Raw genomic sequence first — 17,956 nt, forward strand, 5'->3', positions numbered from 1 at the left:
TAGTGTATTGCTGGTTGGACCAAATATCACATGCCTTGGGTCACATTCAGCAAGGCCTATGGATTTAGAAGCATGTCCATCATACTGTTTTTCCAGGTCTTTAGTTAAAGAGGGTTTAAGCATGCTGTTGCTTGTTTTATACAGTTTATTGTTTAGAGGTAAAACACTTAAACATTGCTGAATGGCAAAATATACATGTGCTGTTTTCTGGGACAAGAAATTACACTTAATTTATGTATACAGGTGAACTTTAATAATGCAGAAAGCCTGTTTTGGTGTTGTCATGCTGTCCTAATGTGTGTAAATCTGTTACTGTACTTTAATTTGGAAATTAGGGAAACAAAATATTTTATCAGATGTGATCCCATCTTTATGAAAGTAATACATTCTGGGTCTTACATGGCTGCTGAGCACTAGATCTTAAAACCTGGTATTTCAGCACTAACCTCTCAATTTCCCTGTTGCTGTTAATGTGCTGTAGAGGTTGTTCTCGTGCTCTGGAGTGCAGTTTTGGTGGAAGAAAAAGAAGTTCAGAGGAGGCACATACAGTAGAGGTTTGCCTCTGTTCTCCTTGAGCATTGTCACACTCTCTGTGCAGTGAGTAGTATTTTAACATCCCTCCACAGAAGCAACTCTTTTTGTAGTCCTTTGAAGTTGCAGGTGACTATCTTCCACAGCCGTCTTATCCCGCTTCATGAGGCTATGGAGGGGGATATAGACTATAGACTGACCCTGCTGCAGTTTCTTTAGTGGAATACGTGGTCCTGTGTTATTGATGTGGTGTATGAAGTGCTGTTTCTGCAGTTTTTATTTTTCCATGACCTGCTGTCACCGTATGGTTTTGAAATTCTCAGCGCAGCCTCTTCCTCTTCTGTTGTGTCTGGGAAACTGCCTCTTAACTGTGCTTTTTCTGCCCTCCTTTGGAGTGTTTGTCATGACTGAGCGTATCAAAAAAGACACTATTTGGGAATCTGGAAATGGATACCTGGACAGTATTGCTGGCCCAGCAAAGCAGATATTGCAAGATCATCGCCTTGATGCTCGTTGTTTGCTTGTGAGAGAACATTTTTAGTTGGTATAATGTTTAGTGTAAGAGAGCTGCAATCCTATTGATATGATTAGTTTTCTTTTAGTTTAGTTTTCACATAGTACCAAGATGGGTTAATCTTTGGGCTGAAAAAATGCTACAGTATAAGGAGTACTGTATGTTATTTTTGATAAAACTGAATCTCAGCTTTGTTGTACTTACTTTGTGTTGTATTTTATGTAAAAAATTGAATGGGTCATTCAATTAAACATTTTTAATAATAACAGAAATGTCTTAATTTTTAGGAAATAAGGTTGTCTGAATTTAAATTCAATAATACAAATTTGCATTTGTTGAATTTGTGCTAAGTTGAGTTTTACAGTAGGTTACATCTGATGGTCCAATGTCAAAGCAATAGCATGGCATAGTGTTTAGGATAACGAATTCTGCACTGAAGGTGCTGAGGGTGGGGTACTGCTGTTGCATACTGGAGCATGGTGCTTCATTCAAAATGCTCCAGTCAGTGCTCAGCTGCACAAAAAGGGTACTTTCCAGGTCATTACTCTTAAAAAGTATTCATTCTTAAAGTGAGTTAAATATAATAATATAATAATTAGTGGTAAAATAAAGGATTAACATAAATACAGCACTGTATTCTGATGGATTAAATCAAATGTTTTAAACATTTAACATAAATATTGAATTCAATCACAGAAAATGTGAACAAAAATCATGATTCGTTTTCAGTATGGAATTTAATACACGGTCGAATCAAACATGTTACAAAGCAGCAGTAGTACTGGGTGTGTCCTTGCTGAGCATTAACACGTTCCTGGCAGCACTCATGCAATGACATGAGCAGATTCAGGGTACACGTACAGAGTGCTGGACAGATTCAGAGTCCTCCACTCTGCCTGTGCAGCTGCAGCTGGTCAAGGCAGTATCCTGTGGATATCTGTGGTGAGTTGGTTCCACAGATGCTCTGTTGGACTCAAGTTGGGAGAGGAAGCCGGCCGTGGCAAGATCTTGGCATTACCTTCCAGTGCCATTGTAATACTTGCAAAATGTGGTCTTGCATTGTCTTACTGGAAGATTGGTGCTTCTGGATCTTCTTGCAGGAATGAAAAACTGTATAGATTTCCTCAGTCTGCACCAAAGGTGTTCTTCCCTGTCTCTATCAGTTTGCTTGGACATTGCAACGGTCAGCATAGTGTTCACTATCCCGTTGCTATACACATTGCCTTCTTGCAAGCCTTTGCATTCACAAGCAAATAAAATACTCCACCACTCTGTGCTACCTCCTCAGATGTTCTGTGACTGACAGAAGAAAGCAAATCTGTCTCTTGGCTCTGAATTTATTTCCCTCATTGTACTCTGAGCTCTGCAGACTGTTTTCATGCAGACAGCAAACTACTGTACAGTCATTCTGTTGATACTGGAGTTATTCTGTTACCACTAGAGTCTGAGAATGATTAGCAGATGGATTAGATGCATATGAGAGTGCCAGAAGGGTGACCTTCTACGTTTCAGGATGTGGTCTGTTTCTCAAAGAGCCAGTTCCTTGTTTTCTCGGAACTAGTCTGCTGAATCCTGGTGGACCAGTCTGATGTGTCGGTCCTGCTCTGCTGTGGTCACTCGAGGGCGACCGGATCTTGGACGGTCATCTGTTCTGCTGGTCTGCTGAAACCTTCTCTGCAGTCGGGACACAGTGGAGCGGCTTACTCCATAGTGTCTGGCAACGCTGGCACATGCCTGCGGCATGCCAATAGCCTTCTCCTTTGCTTCTGGTGACATTCGAGGCATTATGGAATGCACAGAAAACTGACTAAGTTTGGCCTTTTTCTTGCAGTGACCTAAACTTTGAATTAAGGCCTTTTTAAAGGTGACCTGATCAGGAATTGTTCCACCTGGACCTCGTTGGGTAAAAGTCAGAGGGCTCAAAACAAATTGAAAACTTTTTGTGAAAATACATAAGCTATAACTATAGTATTCTCATTCCAGAAAATATTGCGTTTCTTTTTTCCATCTATATATATATATCATATTATCTATGTGAAAATGAGCTATTGGTGTCAACACTGGACTATTGTGTTTTCATTGTGCATCATTGTAGAACCTCTCTTTAGGTGTGGACCACATCTGAATTAATCCACTTACAGTAGTATTGTAAAGCAGAACTGCAGACTTTCTTTGTGGTGTCTTCATGTTTCTCAACCTGAGAAGTTGGGATATTTTACATTGTAGGATATGGATATGTAAAAGCTTTGTAAATCCGTCCATAAATAAGGAAATGCCAGGTCACTGAGGCAGTGATTAATCCCTTAATTTATGTAATTACTGCTTCCAACAGTATTTGAAGCAGGTTAACTCTGAATATTTGTTCATTTGCCTCTTAAGGCTTTAGGGCTTGGTTTTGTCATCCTGTCCATCAGTGGGATAAGAAAAGATTGTATTTTTCAGCATTGAGGATTTCCTAGTAGAAAAGTTCAAGCTCCTATGTTTTATATCCAGGAGATTATCTCTAAATACATGTTTCATTCGTCTGGAGGAATCATTTGCACCTGTCAGAATATCCTAAGACACCAAAGCCTTATCTTGGCAGTCTCTTAATTGCGTTTAGTATACACCAATAGGGAATATCTCAATGGGTACACTTTAATACTTTAAGTTTGTTTTTACATACCTGTCTTAATATTATTTTCTTGTGTGTTTTCATGATAAGTTTAACCTTTAGACTTTCTTAATTAAAACTCTCAAAGTCTTTATCTTATAAAAGTAATAATATATGTTGAAAAAGTTGTTGAGTTTAATTGATGTATAGGTTAGTGTTTAGAGTTAGCTTTACATTATTTGAAAGATAGAGCTTTGAAACATAATGTTATAAAAGTCTGGAATTGGACATTTGAGTTTGAACAAGCACCTGCACATTAAGATAGCATACATTGCTGGTAAAGGGCCTTTTAACGGTTACAGCAGTAGGACTGGAGAGGATCATTTGCAGGAGACCATATTTATCATCCAAATTAAAGTTGTTTTGGTAGGTTAAATATATATATGAAATAGTTAATAATAAAATTATGGACTATGCATTATTTGCTATTTTTAAAACATTCTTAAGGTATAAAGACATTTATTGCATCAGGATGCTCTTCATTTGAAGGAGATGATTGATAAGACAGTTGGGCTCACCTGAAGCATTAGCCAGCTTTACAGAAGGCAGAAGAACATGTCAGTGTTACTGTTTACTGCTGACATTGTGTGGGGTTAGGAGCCTTGCGTTTCATTGTTTTCCATTATATCCCATGCTGGGGTGGTAACATCGGATAGTTCCGGTGGATACATTTGTAGTTGATTGTATGGGCATGGCACCAACACTTCACTCTATAGCACAGTGTGTCCTCTCTCTTAATATTCTGGGGCCTGCGATGCGCATGAACTGCCGTCATTTGTCTTCTTTTGAATGCAGCGTGATCACCCTGCTAACAGTGAGCAGCAGAGGCCCTATTGCCTTGTTCTTTTCTTTGCTCCACAGACCAATTTAGGCACCCATATACACAATATACCCTCTTCTGTATCTTGCCAGGTCTTACTGTAACCACTCTTGGGGTATCTGGTGTGTCTATTTAAAGTCACTGTTGTAAACCACTGTAATTTAGGGATTAAAATCACTTCTTTAATGAGTGATGTTTGTTAACTTTTATGAAAAAACGACAGAGTGGAAACGGTATTGAAGAGAATGTCTACAAGTCTGTTACGGTGAATTTGAACAAGCCGCTTGAATGATTATTCCCTCCTGCTTGTGTATTGACAAGTCTTGACCCACCGTCCTGTGTAAACTCAGTCGCTTTGCGGGTTTTCCCTCTCGCAGGGCAGCGCTCAGCCAGGATGGCCGACGCAGAGGCAGACTCTCCGGCAAACCCGGCCTGTAAAATCATGACGTTCAGGCCTACCATGGAGGAGTTCAAAGACTTTAATAAGTACCTGGTCAGCATGGAATCTCAAGGAGCTCACCGTGCAGGTCTGGCCAAGGTAGGGCGATAGTCAACGATGAACTTTATCCGTTTGGGTTGGAGTTCGGCGCTCGTGACATTCGAGGGAACATTCGTTCAGCATCCAAAGTCTTAAAAAAGCCCGTGAGGGACGGCAAAAAGCCAGTGTGATTTTAGGTTTCTGCTGCTGTCTCTTTGATGTATGTCATCTGCCTTAATAGTAACACACGGGAATGCAACATGTCTGAATGCTAGGTGACTCAAGACCTTCTGGCACTTTGTCATTTGCTATGAGGTTCCATTGGTACAGTGAATGAACTCAGTGCTGCCATGACTTTATAGGGGGGGGTGTCAGTTGTTTTTTTTTGTCAGTTGACTTTAACATCCTCTCTCCTCAGGTGATCCCTCCCAAGGGCTGGAAACCGAGGCGCAGTTACGACGACATTGATGATCTGGTGATACAGGCGCCGATCCAGCAGATGGTGGCCGGGCAGTCCGGCCTCTTCACGCAGTACAACATCCAGAAGAAGCCCCTGAGCGTGCAGGAGTTCCGGCGGCTGGCCAACAGCGACAAGTGAGTTCTGTGCCTGACAGAGAGTTCGCGCTGGAGATGTGCAGCTCAGCTGGAATGAAAGCCAGCTGTGTCGGTGACCGTCCGGGACTGGGGCTGGTCATCATCGACTCGGGCCACTATAACCACTCCTCTTCCTCGTTATATCAATGCACAACATTCTGGGATAATTAGTAAGTCAGATTAAAAAATGAGACAGGGAAAACTTAGGGCTAGATAAACAGGAGGAAGTTTACATTTAAATTAGACAACTACGCAGTTTTACACGCATGTAGCAAAAACATAAGCTATAGTCTCTAGGAGCTTAAAGAAACTGCTTGTGAAAAAGACTGGTCATCGTGTTACGAAAAGGATGTTTCTGCTCTGGAGTTGATTTAGAGAAGAGCAACCGGGAATGTCCAAAAAAAGCTTAAAGAACCGAACCGTTTTAGACTTGAAAGGAGAGGACTTTGTGGGAACCTGATTTATTCAAAACGCAATATTCAAAATTCTCAGCTCCTTATTACTAGAAACCAAGTGAGCGAGTGGGGCCTAATGCAACCTTTATAACCTTTCTTATGTTCTTATACAACTTTATGTGTAAGGAATCAGATTACAATTTGCAATTTGATATGTACTTTATTTCAAAAGAGACAACTACCCAGATGTCCATTTTGAAAAGTGACAACAATAGTGATAATATCAATAATAGTTGTGCACAAGAACATGCTATTACCCTATCTCAGGTGACCAAAACGTGTTAAATAAATCACCTACAAAACGGCTTTTTCAATATCAAAATTTTTGTTGAAAATATTAAAGTATCAAAATGATTGCTTTTGCTATCTGAAGTCATAATGTGGTTTTTCCACAACTGGTGCCATGCCAACTCTGGTCATTTCTGAAGCTAAGGTTGAATAATTTTGGAGTTACTGACAAGCTTGGGGCTCCTCGTCAGACAAATTATTTAACATTATCAATTTGAATATGAGCCCAAAAAACTTCTCTGCATGAGAGATGATGACCTTTATCCTAATGTGAATCCATAATTTAGATTTTGTGCCTGATTTGAGGTGTGAGAAGAAGACTCCTTTCTTTGTTTTGCATTGCAACAGATACTGTACACCCCGCTACCTCAATTATGAAGATCTGGAGAGGAAGTACTGGAAGAATTTGACCTTTGTGTCGCCAATCTATGGAGCAGATGTGAATGGCAGCTTGTATGATGAAGTAAGAGTTCTCCTGCAGGCATTTGTTAACTCTGTGGTTTGGGGTGAAAAAGCTATCCATTGTTGATATCAGGTGTACATTACAATGCACAAGGATGTGGCTCTTAAATGGTTCAACAGAAGTGCTTGAATCTCTGTTCCAGCTTGGTCCGTGTCATCAATTGCCTATGAAATGGGTTTCTGTCAAAAATGAGTGGAGAATTCTTGTTTTAGTATTTATTTTTTATTTTATCTAGTTTTTTTAATTAAAAAATCACTTGTATAACATTTTAATATTGAATGACAAATGCTATTATTGCCAGCAGCTGATGTAGTGTATATCAACTTGCCCGATTTGGCCTTAGAAGATAAGCAAGGCCTTTCTTAAAAAGCCCGGGTTCAAGCTGTTGGCACACCAGTGTGCAGTGCAGTGTGTTACTCTTTCACACTCAGCATGGAGACTGGACTTACAAAGGTATTGGAGATAACGGGTGTTGGCGGGTGTTAATTGTGGGAATCTGACTAAATAATTTTTCAGGATTTATTGTATTTGGCTACCTTAACTTCCGGCTGAAGTTGTATTCTCTGTGTCGTTCCTTATGTTTTGCTTGTGCAAAACTGTGTGTTTAGTGTGCCGAATGAGCTCAAGCGTGCTTTAATTTTTGGCGTTCATTGAACTGGTCTTCCTCATTGTTAGTTTTCTCTTAATATGTGTTTTATTTTAGGATGTTGAGGAGTGGAACATTGCTCATTTGAACTCCATTCTTGACATCATCGAAGAAGACTGTGGGGTTTCTATTCAAGGAGTCAACACTCCGTATCTTTATTTTGGAATGTGGAAAACTAGCTTTTCCTGGCACACTGAAGACATGGATCTCTACAGCATTAATTACCTCCACTTCGGTGAACCAAAGTCATGGTGAGAACTATGTGGATTTCTGCCTTTCATAATCTCTTGCATACCCAAGGATATCTTGGAAAAGTTTATATTAAATCCTTACTTGGTCACTACATAGAAATACAGATGAATCAAAATCGTGGTGTCAGTGGAATAATCAAAGTGAAATACATCAGAAAGACAAATTAATTTAATATAAAAATTGGTTACCATCTTATAAGAACGTGGAAGAGAATGTATTTTTAAAATGCATACTCAAGTGTCTCCTCATAAAATGCCTGTCTTGTTAGTAAGGTTGACTTACTCCAAGCAAGGAAAAAAAATATTTTTTCTGTAAGCCACCCATGTTTAATCCTGTGTACTATTATTGGATATGCTTTACAGAACAGAAGATGAAAAATTGCAAAATATTCTTTCAAAGATGATTACAGGTGTGTGTGATCTTTTTAATGTGCTGATTTTTCCTATCTCGGCTGTATTCTGTGAATGTATAAAATGATGTAAGGTTAACCTCATGGTTAGTGCTTCATAAGCCCCTATCACACAGGTATCACGAGACATTCCTCTGGACCAACACCTTTAAAGTGAAGCTGTTTTATAATTCAGGATAATTTGCAGGTCATGTAACATGTTCACATTTCATGTATTGTAAAATATTGAAGAGATAAGTGCATAGCAAGCCATTCATTAAAATGAACGAGTAAAAGTTTTTTCCATGCTGAAAAAAAGAGACACATCTTTCGGCTGTGGAGCCTTCTTCAGGTGTCTGACAAAAGGCTCCACAGCCGAAACGTTGTGCTTTTTTCTTTTTCAGCATGGAATAAACCTGTACTTGTTCCTTTACAGCCTATGCATGCTGACGCAGCTAATGGTATTATTGGTCAATACATGGTGTAATGTAATGTAGTTGGTCAACACAAATTCAGATTTTTCCTAGGTATGTGATCAAGCCATGGTCTACAATGAAGGTTACATTAGCTGATGGGTATATATCATGGACAGCACGGTGGTGCAGTGGGTAGCATTGCTGGGGCCCTGGGTTCATTTCCTGACCTGGGGTGCTGAGTGTTTGGAGTTTGTATGTTCTCCCCGTGTTCACATGGGTTTCCTCTGGGTGCTAAGTCCAAAGACATGCAGGTACACTGTACTGCAAAGGAACAAGTACAGGTTTATTCCATGCTGAAAAGAGAAGAAAAGAAACACGACGTTTCAGCCATGGAGCCCTCTTCGCACACCCGAAGAAGGCTCCACAGACGAAACGTTGTGTCTCTTTTCTTCTCTTTTCAGCATGGAATAAACCTGTACTTGTTCCTTTGCAGCCTACGCATGCAGACGCAGCTCCCTACCTGAACTACCAAAGACATACTGGTAGGTTAATGGACTTGGCCCTGAACTGGCCCTCGCTGTGAGTGTGTGCGTGTCTGTGTGTGTGCCTTGGCGATGGTCTGGCATCCCATCCAGGGTGTACCCTGTCTTGCGCTCATCGCATGCCGGGCTGGGCTCCTGCTCCCCCGCGACTCTGAGCTGGAGGAAGTGGTTAGAAAATGGGTGGATATTGGCACTGTAGTGGTCAGTTCTGAGGCAATATTATGAAACAGGCCAATGAAACTTAAGTTCGTTCTGAAACAAATCGTGGATTGTTTGCTTCAAGGTTATTTTTTCCACTTCCAATGGTTTTTGCTAATGCCTTTTTTGTATAATCATAGCTCTCTCAGGAGGGTGAAGTCCCAGATACTGTTAGAAATTATATTAAAACATCCTGAATGATCCCTGTACATGTATGTAATTAGTGCCCACTGCCAACAAGATTTATGAAAAACATTTTGTTTTTACTGGCTCATACAGTAGATGTTATTTTTTCAGTGTTGTGCTTGTCTGGGCTAAATTACACAATACAAATTAGCCAAACTATTTTGCTTTAAATAAAGGCCAAATCAAAGTCCATATAACAGTGTGTTTAATTTAGGTATTTTAATCTGTTTTATACAAAGTAGTGTCTTCTTACTTATAAACATTGATTGTGGGAATGCCTGAAGACATCAGAGCCTAAAGGCAGCTTCACGAGCTTCTTATTTCAGACAAAAAGCCTAGTTCACAATATTTCCTAATGCTCACGCTATGGAAAACAAATGTATTCCTTGGAATAATGCAGAATAATTAAAGGAAGATAAAAGTAAGACAGTAAACGGTGTTATCTATAAAATATTTTAAAAGAAACCATCTGTAAACACATTAATAAAGGAGTGATTTTGAAGTGTTTTCCATTGTGTAACTACCACAATCTGCTAAGTGCCCAGCACTTTTAATTTAATTGTAACTATTTGCATACGTTTTACTAGACTTGCCTGTCTTGAGCATTTGTTTAATATTAGGTTGAATGAAGGTTGATGAACTGGGACCACTCTTTTGTGTTGGAGAAACGGAATTGGGCTTTTAAGATAACTGTGGGCTGCCCCACAGGCATTGATTTAACTCCTTAATCAATAGAGTTAAAATCTGTGATTTGATCAATCAGATACATGTGTCTTTTTCTCAGTTAAAATGAGTGTAGAATTACATTTACACTATTGGAAGAGCTACTGTGCATATGGCCAATAATATTAGCTTTTCTACAGGTGTTCTCCAGTTCCACTTTTGTCCTTTTCGTTAACCATGCGAGGGAGTTAAGAAAGTCCATAAATTACACAGTACCGTGATTAAATGGTTCATCAAGTGGACCTTTCTTTGTCATGTATTTAGTTGGTTAATTAGCTGTGGGATTATACCATCTGTTGACAAATATTTATCAGCACAGTCTGGCTCTTATTCTTATTAGGGAATAGTTGTGTAACAGGTTTTCTTCCTGCCATTTGGAGAGCCCAGTAGTTAGAAAGCAGCAGGTTTGAAACATCATCAGCATGTTTTATTATTGTTTTTAACACTGGGCTTAAGCCTACTTTAGTACCCAGAGCTCTAGTACCAGTATTTGTAACTTTAGGCTTAAGCCAGTTTGCGGGGCTTTGGTGCTTGGGCTTTTCCAGTTCATCAAGTTCACTATAACAAGAAAGCAGTTAAGAAGTTCTGATGTAGAAGGAAGGCAGCCAGATCTTGACACACTGTCAAAGATAAGCTCTGCATTCCCCCAGAAATCCCCCATATTAAATATCCAGCAGAGAAGGCATACATTTAGCAGGTTTTCAAGCTGCTGGGAGATAAACTAGCATTAAGCTGTTGATGCATTATTGTGATTCTAGGTGAGCTTAAACCATATTTAATGCCAGTGCCTGGGAACAAAAGAAAGATTGAGGGCATTGCTTATTATTAGATGTCTGCTGAATTATCTGATTGGGAAGCAAAGTCACCATGAATCACTGTGACTTTTCCTGCGATAAGAGTAATTGGGTTAACAGGAGAAAAGGTGGGCACCCTTGTAGCAGACTGCTTGAATTCTTTAACCTTTGTGCAGACATTAGCTTTAGACACACAATGATAGAATTTCATCAGTGTTATAGTAATTCGGATGTAGGTATTTTTGGTAGTTGCAATCACATTACCTCTATCTTTTTTGCTTTCTTATGTGGGATTGGCTTTTTTGCTTTCATCATGTGCCCCTGAAAGAGAAGGATCTGAAAATATTCTTAAGGGGATAGCAGAGGCTCTTTCTTCCAGGAAACTAATTTCTTTGCTGGGTTTCTTGAAGCTAACCATCCAGAACTATCACAGAATTCATGCACAGGTTCAATATATTAGTGGCACGAAAAGAACTCCATCATCAGATAAGTGCTCCCTGGCTTTGCTAATATCCACATACAATTTGCTGTTGATTTTTCTTGTCTTTATTTTCTATAATAGCTGTGTTCTTACACAGCCTCGGACCATTTAGCTGATCATACATAATTAGTGCACTAGTCTCGCACAATTTGTATGCACAAATAGATTATTGATTCCAAAAGTGTTCTTTCTAGCTCTTCAGGCTTGTGTTGAAAGGCAGCCTCTATAAAAATTGCAGTGTGTTTCTTCCACTTCAGTGCACTTAGAACTGCTCATTTTTTTCCAGTAGAATGAAAAAATATTAAGGAGGCCAAAAGCATTTATTTTGTCGTGCTTTGTGAGAATCCAGCTGTGTGGTACATTGTAATAAAGCAATAATATGTTCCCCACTTTTTACCAACTGGTATTTACTCTATGTTCATACTCAGGGACAGATCATTTCAGATTGCTCAAAGAATAAGGAATTCTTGTTCATAAGCATTCATTTGTTCTGGTAGACTAAATGTTAACTCAAAACAAATAATTTGAATGAAACAGAATGTTTACTTGAATAAGATGACATTTTCTGTGTTTATATGTACAGTATATACATATTTCTTAGTGTTTTAGTCATAGACATTCAATTCATATGAACCTTATAGTTCTGGTATCCCTCACAAGTCCCTGTTAGGACAATGATTTTGCACGAGACAAAAGTTAAACATACCTCTTTAGTTTCAAATTCAGTACCTATTCTTATAATAAAGGCTACTCATACAGTATATCCATCCATTTTGTAACCGCTTCTTCCAATTCAGAGTTGCAGGGCAGACGGAACCTATCCTGGCAAGCAGTGGGCACAGGGCAGGGTACACTCTGGATGGGATGCCAGTCCATCGCAGGGCAGACACACACACTCACACTAGGCCAATGTTCCCATAATGTAGTTAAGCTACCAGTGTGTTTTTGGACTGTGGGAAGGAAGCGGATGAAACCCACGCGAACATGGAGTCCCACACAGGGAGAACGTACAAACTCCATGCAGACAGCACCCCAGGTCCGCAACTGAACCCAGGGCCCCAGTGTTGTGAGGCAGCAATGCAGGCTACTGCACTATCGTGCTTCCCTGCTGCTCATACAGTATGTATTTAGTGGAATTCTGTAAATCGTTTAAAGACTTTTCTAATATTTAGCCTGTTAATTAGTGTACCTTTTGTACACTGCACATCTGTATCTATTTAATGAAGCCTTCCCTCAGTCTGATTTCTTACCCATGTATTCATTGAACTTCTGCTCTCTAGCTGTAGTTTTTTACCCATCTGGCTGTCTTTTTGACTGGCAGCCTGGCTCCACCTCTCAAGCTGTGTCTGTTCATTAGTGTCCATAAGCCTCTGTGGGTTTACTGTCAAAGACACCCTCCCTCCTCCCTTGACAGCACGTCTCCAGGGAGCAGCCAGAAAAGACGTCCAGTTAGCTTTCTGAGACCAGGATTGCCAAGTGTCAGATCAGAAAGGGCCTTTCTCCAGCTCCCATTTTCCTGGGAGTCTGACAAGAAATGGCAGCGAGATTAGGAAAAGGAAATTCTGAACTAGAGGAAAAAAAAATGAAATGTGATTTTTTTGATGTAATGATTTTTTCCTCTATTAGAAAAAATACAGGCACAGTAAGAAATGAAGACTGGCAGCAAGTACTATTTTATGGCTTTTCTCTTGAAGTGTTTTTTTTTTCTCAAAGCATGTGGTAGTTGATTCTGGCTATAAGTGGCAAAGAGACGAGAGAATCAGTCTTCCTTTCAGCTCAGAGCTGTGTGTGGAGACCACAATGGGTTTTCAGTTTTATGGCAGACCCATTAAAAACATGCTTTTTTAACACTAATTAGTAGATATAGGTGTAATTGATAGGCCACAGTTTTTACAAATGATTTCATCAGTACAGTGATGCCTCTGTTTTGCTAATGTGAATGCAAAGGTGGGCAATTTGCTTTTTGGTTGCTTACCATTAACCTAAGTCACTAAAAATTCCAGGTTTTATTTCCCGGTTCATAATTAATTAAAAAAATCATTTAATATTAATTAAAAAAAACATTTAAAGTTGGAAAAAAAACACATTCATGACGGTAATAATGGCATAAGGCCAGTTGGTGTTAGGGTTATTTTTGGATTTGGTTTGATGAAAATGGAGTAGCGCAAATTAGCAAGGAACAGTTGAATGCACCACAGGGCAAAAATGAAGGAATTCAAGTGCAGTGTCATCCGTAGTGTTGATGCCTGTCTTCTGTGATATCTATGTAATGCAGCTTTAAAGAGCTGATCATCTTCGAGAACAGCCCTGCTTTGCTGGGAATTACAGTAAGCCAACACTTTCATTACTTTCTTTAAATTGAAAGTATCATTTATCAATTAAGTATCATTCTAACAATTTTTATTTGACTGTTTCCCAATTATTTTTTTTATTTTCAATCCCTCTCTCCCCCCACTAGAGGTCACTCTTGTAATGTGTATGATCTTCAACCAGCGCATGCTTTTCTGTAAATCGCTAAGCATTTAATTTTCTACCTGCAAACTATGTTTAAAATATAATTCAGTCTATGTATATATACAGTAATGAGTTGGTTTAATGGATTAAGAGGGGAAAGCAGTATCTGTTATTGCCAAATTATTTTTTTTCAGCCCCAAAACACCATTATATGAGAAATATAATACTATATATAATACAATACTACTACTACTACTACTACTACTAATAATAAATAATAATAAATTAATAATAATACTATATAATAATACACCTGAAGAAGGCTCCACGGCTGAAACGTTGTGTTTTCTCTCTTCTTTTTTTCAGCATGGAATAAACCTATTACTTGTTTCTTTACTATATATATAATATGTGTATTACTGACTTATTTCTTAATTATAATTAACACAGTCAATGAAAATTATTCCTGTGCCTTTTGATCATAAGTACACAAGCTCTCTATTTTATAAGTTGTAAATATACTGTATAAAACTCACTCAAGCATATGAAACACAAACAACAACCATCATAAACATTTGACCAACCCCTATAGGGGGCCATAGATATTCCTGATAGAAATGTTATACCTTCAGTATGTAGTATTTATTTTTACCTTCTTTTATTATTTGTGTTTTTCCCTTTTATTTCTGGGAAAGTCGGGTATTTCTGAAGCAACAGACGAGACTTCCACTTATCAGATTTTGTCCAATAAAACCCCTTTTAAGCAAAGCCCATTAAACTGAGGGGTTTACTGTCATGCCATCAGATATTCTCACCCAAAAGTATTTAATTAAAAGATATAAGAGATAATTTAAATATCGGAAAATGCATTTTGGCTGCTGATTTGTGCCTGGATGAATTGACAGTGTGGCTATCACATAGGTAGCAGTGTGTTGAATACCATGTCTCAAAGTTTATTTGAATCAAATGATTCCTGCTGGCGACATTAAACCTTTGGATAGAGGAATATGGGTCAGGTGCCTTGATTTTCATTGGCAGGTCTGTGACATTTCACACAGTGAAACCATGTTGCTAGCAGGCCTCCATATAGCAGAAGGATTAGAAATAAAGGGAGGGGATCTGGAGAAAAAGTAAGTCTCAACGAAAGATGCGAAAGTTGAAGAATGTACAGTATAATTTCCATTTGAAGTGTCTAATCCCTTGCGAGCTAAAATCGTGCCTCTTCTCAATACACATTCTTTGCGTGTTTTAAAGGTCATATAGTGTCAACGTATTGACCTTACAGTTTAGAACAGCCTGGAGATTTTACAACATGGAGATTCTGTATTCCTAAATCAAACACCTGGCTTTCCTTCTGGGCATTAGCCTAAGTTAAGAAAGCCTACAAGGAAAAAACTTTTTTTCTATTTTTGAGATTAGTTAGCTCTTGCCTGTACTTAATTTCTGTATCTGAATGCAGCATGTATTATAGCTTGTTGCACAGGTGCCTGTTATTTTGGTATTTCAGTACATTGTTTGCACCAAATGCTTATATTGGATTTCATCACAATTATTGGCATTGTTACTGCCCATCAGAAGAGAATTTGCATCCTTATTAGAAAGTTTCAGAATTAAAAACACAGCTGTATCCCAGTAAATGTAATATTTAATAACAACCAGAATTGTATTTCTGTTAGTTCAGAGTGACGCAGGGGACAAAATGTGCTGTTTCGTGGCACAGGTTTTCTCGGTATATAGTATGTTTGCAAAAATAAAACCTGATTTTGCTTGCTGCCTTCATGAACCTGCCTTGGTTCAGCACCTCAAATATACTTCGCCCCCTATAATAATGAATGAGGTTTTAATGTGCTCGCCAGGATGCAATTTAGATTGGTCTAATCTCAGGCATGTTTTGTTAGTGTAACCTCCAGTTAGGAAATGTTAAGATCTGGTCTAAGTGATTCACATAAAAGATTCTGAAGAAAATGTTATTAGCAGTGAGTGCTTTAAAAATTGCCATAGACATTGGGGAAAACATGATGGAATTTACATGAAAATGAAAGATATTTCAATTTAATACTCTCTTTTCCAGATTTTTTAATGAATTTAATTTCAGTCCTGAAGGACTGTCAGACGTCTGCTACTATACTTCAAATTTTTATGGAATGAAATTAGCCTTTTTTACACTTCACAACAAAAATGCAAAGAATAGTCATTTTATTTGACTATATATATTGAAATTACAGATAAATTGCAGTACTATTCTAATTTAAAGTTAAAGCAAAACAAATGGAACAAATCACTTTTTTAAATTAATATTTGAATTACAGTTCTTGAAAAATCTTTTACTAAAGGCAGAGTGTCTCTCGTGTCTGTCATTTCACAACCTCAAGTTTTAGTGTTGAACCAAATTATTCTTAATTTTTAGACACCATTTCCAGGCCTCATTTAGAACATTGTGTGCAATTTTGGTCATCCAGTTAAAAAAAATGCAGTCCAGAAAAGAGCAACCAGATACAGTACGTGCCGATGCTTAAGGGAATGTCCTGTTCTGACAGGTTAAAGGAATTGGATCTTTTTTGTCTTGAACAGTGTAGAATGCTGAGGGATTTGATACAAGCATTCTTAAGGCCACTGGCAAATTCAACCCACCAGAATTCTTCACAAAGAACAGTGAGGCACGTAGCAGAGGGTACAGTGGAAACCAGGGGGGAGCGCTTTTGCAATGTAGAACAGGAGGCTTTCCTTTACCCAGAGGGCTGTGGGAGTGTGGAACAAGTTACCATGCTATTGAAGTCGATGCCCTTTCTTTCAAGAAACAGTTTGGATGAAATAGCTTTAACTACAAAACTACAAAAAGAGGGTAGGTGAATGAATGGCTTCTCATGTTTAACTGCTCGGAACTGTTCTTACTGTATGTTCTCAAAATAAAAAAGCAGATACAGTATGTGTACAAATGAATAGGGAAGCGAATGGTATAAAACAAAATGTTACTTATCTACCATAGTTGAAATAGTCCTTTTGTAGTTTGTGGCTTATGGGTATGGATGTTTGGCATGAAAGTGAATAATAATCAACAGCAACTCGTCATTTTATGCACAAAACAATCCTTCAGGTACAGTAACTTCAGATAACCTGAGTCTTTAAGCTTAACGATTTGGTTGTAGTTTTGAATCCTAGACTGTTGTATCTACTCGGAGGGTGATGCTTGTGTTTGGCTATGTGGGTTTCAGTGAGATATAGGATGTCAACTTGCATGGGATGAGGCAATGGCTAATTGAGTGCTGCTTTTCAAGTTACAAAACAGTGTGTCAAAACATTTCATCCTTTAAAGGCGTGAAATGAGTTTCTGTCAAGAGCTCCATATGGAAATTTGAAAGTGCTTCATTTGGTGATGCTTCATACCACAGGTGGTGATGGAGGTGTACACGTTTGCACACACCTATCTCGAAGGTTTGAGAGTGTTAATGTCCTTTTGCCAAAGAATTGTTTCATTTCTGCAACTTTTTTTTTTAATGGGGTTTCCTTAGACGCCATTAAAAGAAACACCAAGTCAGTTATTACATTCATTGTCAAAATTCAGACCCTCATGGGCTTAGAAACACCCTTGTAGTATCCCCCTGGAATCCTCCATGTGCAACCTTTACCAGTCAGAGCAGGCTTCACATGGAATACAAGCTTGTGGTAAATAATGGAGAAACAGCATTGCCTTTTTTCGACTTAAGCAGAGGTATTTGAGAATAGCTCAGAGGTCTTTCGAACTAAACGCTTTGACAGCAGGGAATTGCAGCTGCAGTGGCTTTCTTCCTCCAGGCTGCTAACATAGTTTGTTTTAAAAGGAAAGAAAGCAAAAAAAAAAAGAGGGTGCAGGTGAACGCTTTGCCCCGTACGCGATTTCATGGCCATGTTATAGAAATGGGAAGAGTCGTACATGTGTGAGAGTGGCTCTCAGAATCCTCTGCTGTGCTTGCCGTGCCTGACTGCTCGTGTTGCCTTCGCTGTGTGCGTGGACAAACATCATCATTCTTGCTTTGCCTCTCTCCAGCCTGACACAGCGTGCGGTTGGTACACCGAGCAAGAACTCCTCTCTCTGCACATTCA

General features: G+C 38.8%; 1 protein-coding gene across 4 annotated transcripts in view; it reads left to right on the forward strand.

Annotated features, from left to right (window-relative positions):
- The window catches only part of kdm4c (lysine (K)-specific demethylase 4C), a 211,723-nt gene that overhangs the window by 12,352 nt on the left and 181,415 nt on the right, over positions 1-17,956 (forward strand). For all 4 annotated transcript variants that reach the window (XM_088915176.1, XM_088915193.1, XM_088915202.1 and 1 more), the window contains exons 4-7: positions 4,896-5,056; positions 5,415-5,590; positions 6,682-6,796; positions 7,500-7,693. In XM_088915176.1, the coding sequence (XP_088771302.1) occupies positions 4,913-5,056; positions 5,415-5,590; positions 6,682-6,796; positions 7,500-7,693 (629 nt within the window). In that variant the 5' untranslated portion in view covers positions 4,896-4,912. The remainder of the gene's footprint in view (positions 1-4,895; positions 5,057-5,414; positions 5,591-6,681; positions 6,797-7,499; positions 7,694-17,956) is intronic.

This window comes from Atractosteus spatula, chromosome 1 (assembly GCF_055471065.1).
Source record: "Atractosteus spatula isolate fAtrSpa1 chromosome 1, fAtrSpa1.hap1, whole genome shotgun sequence".
NCBI lineage: Eukaryota > Metazoa > Chordata > Actinopteri > Semionotiformes > Lepisosteidae > Atractosteus > Atractosteus spatula.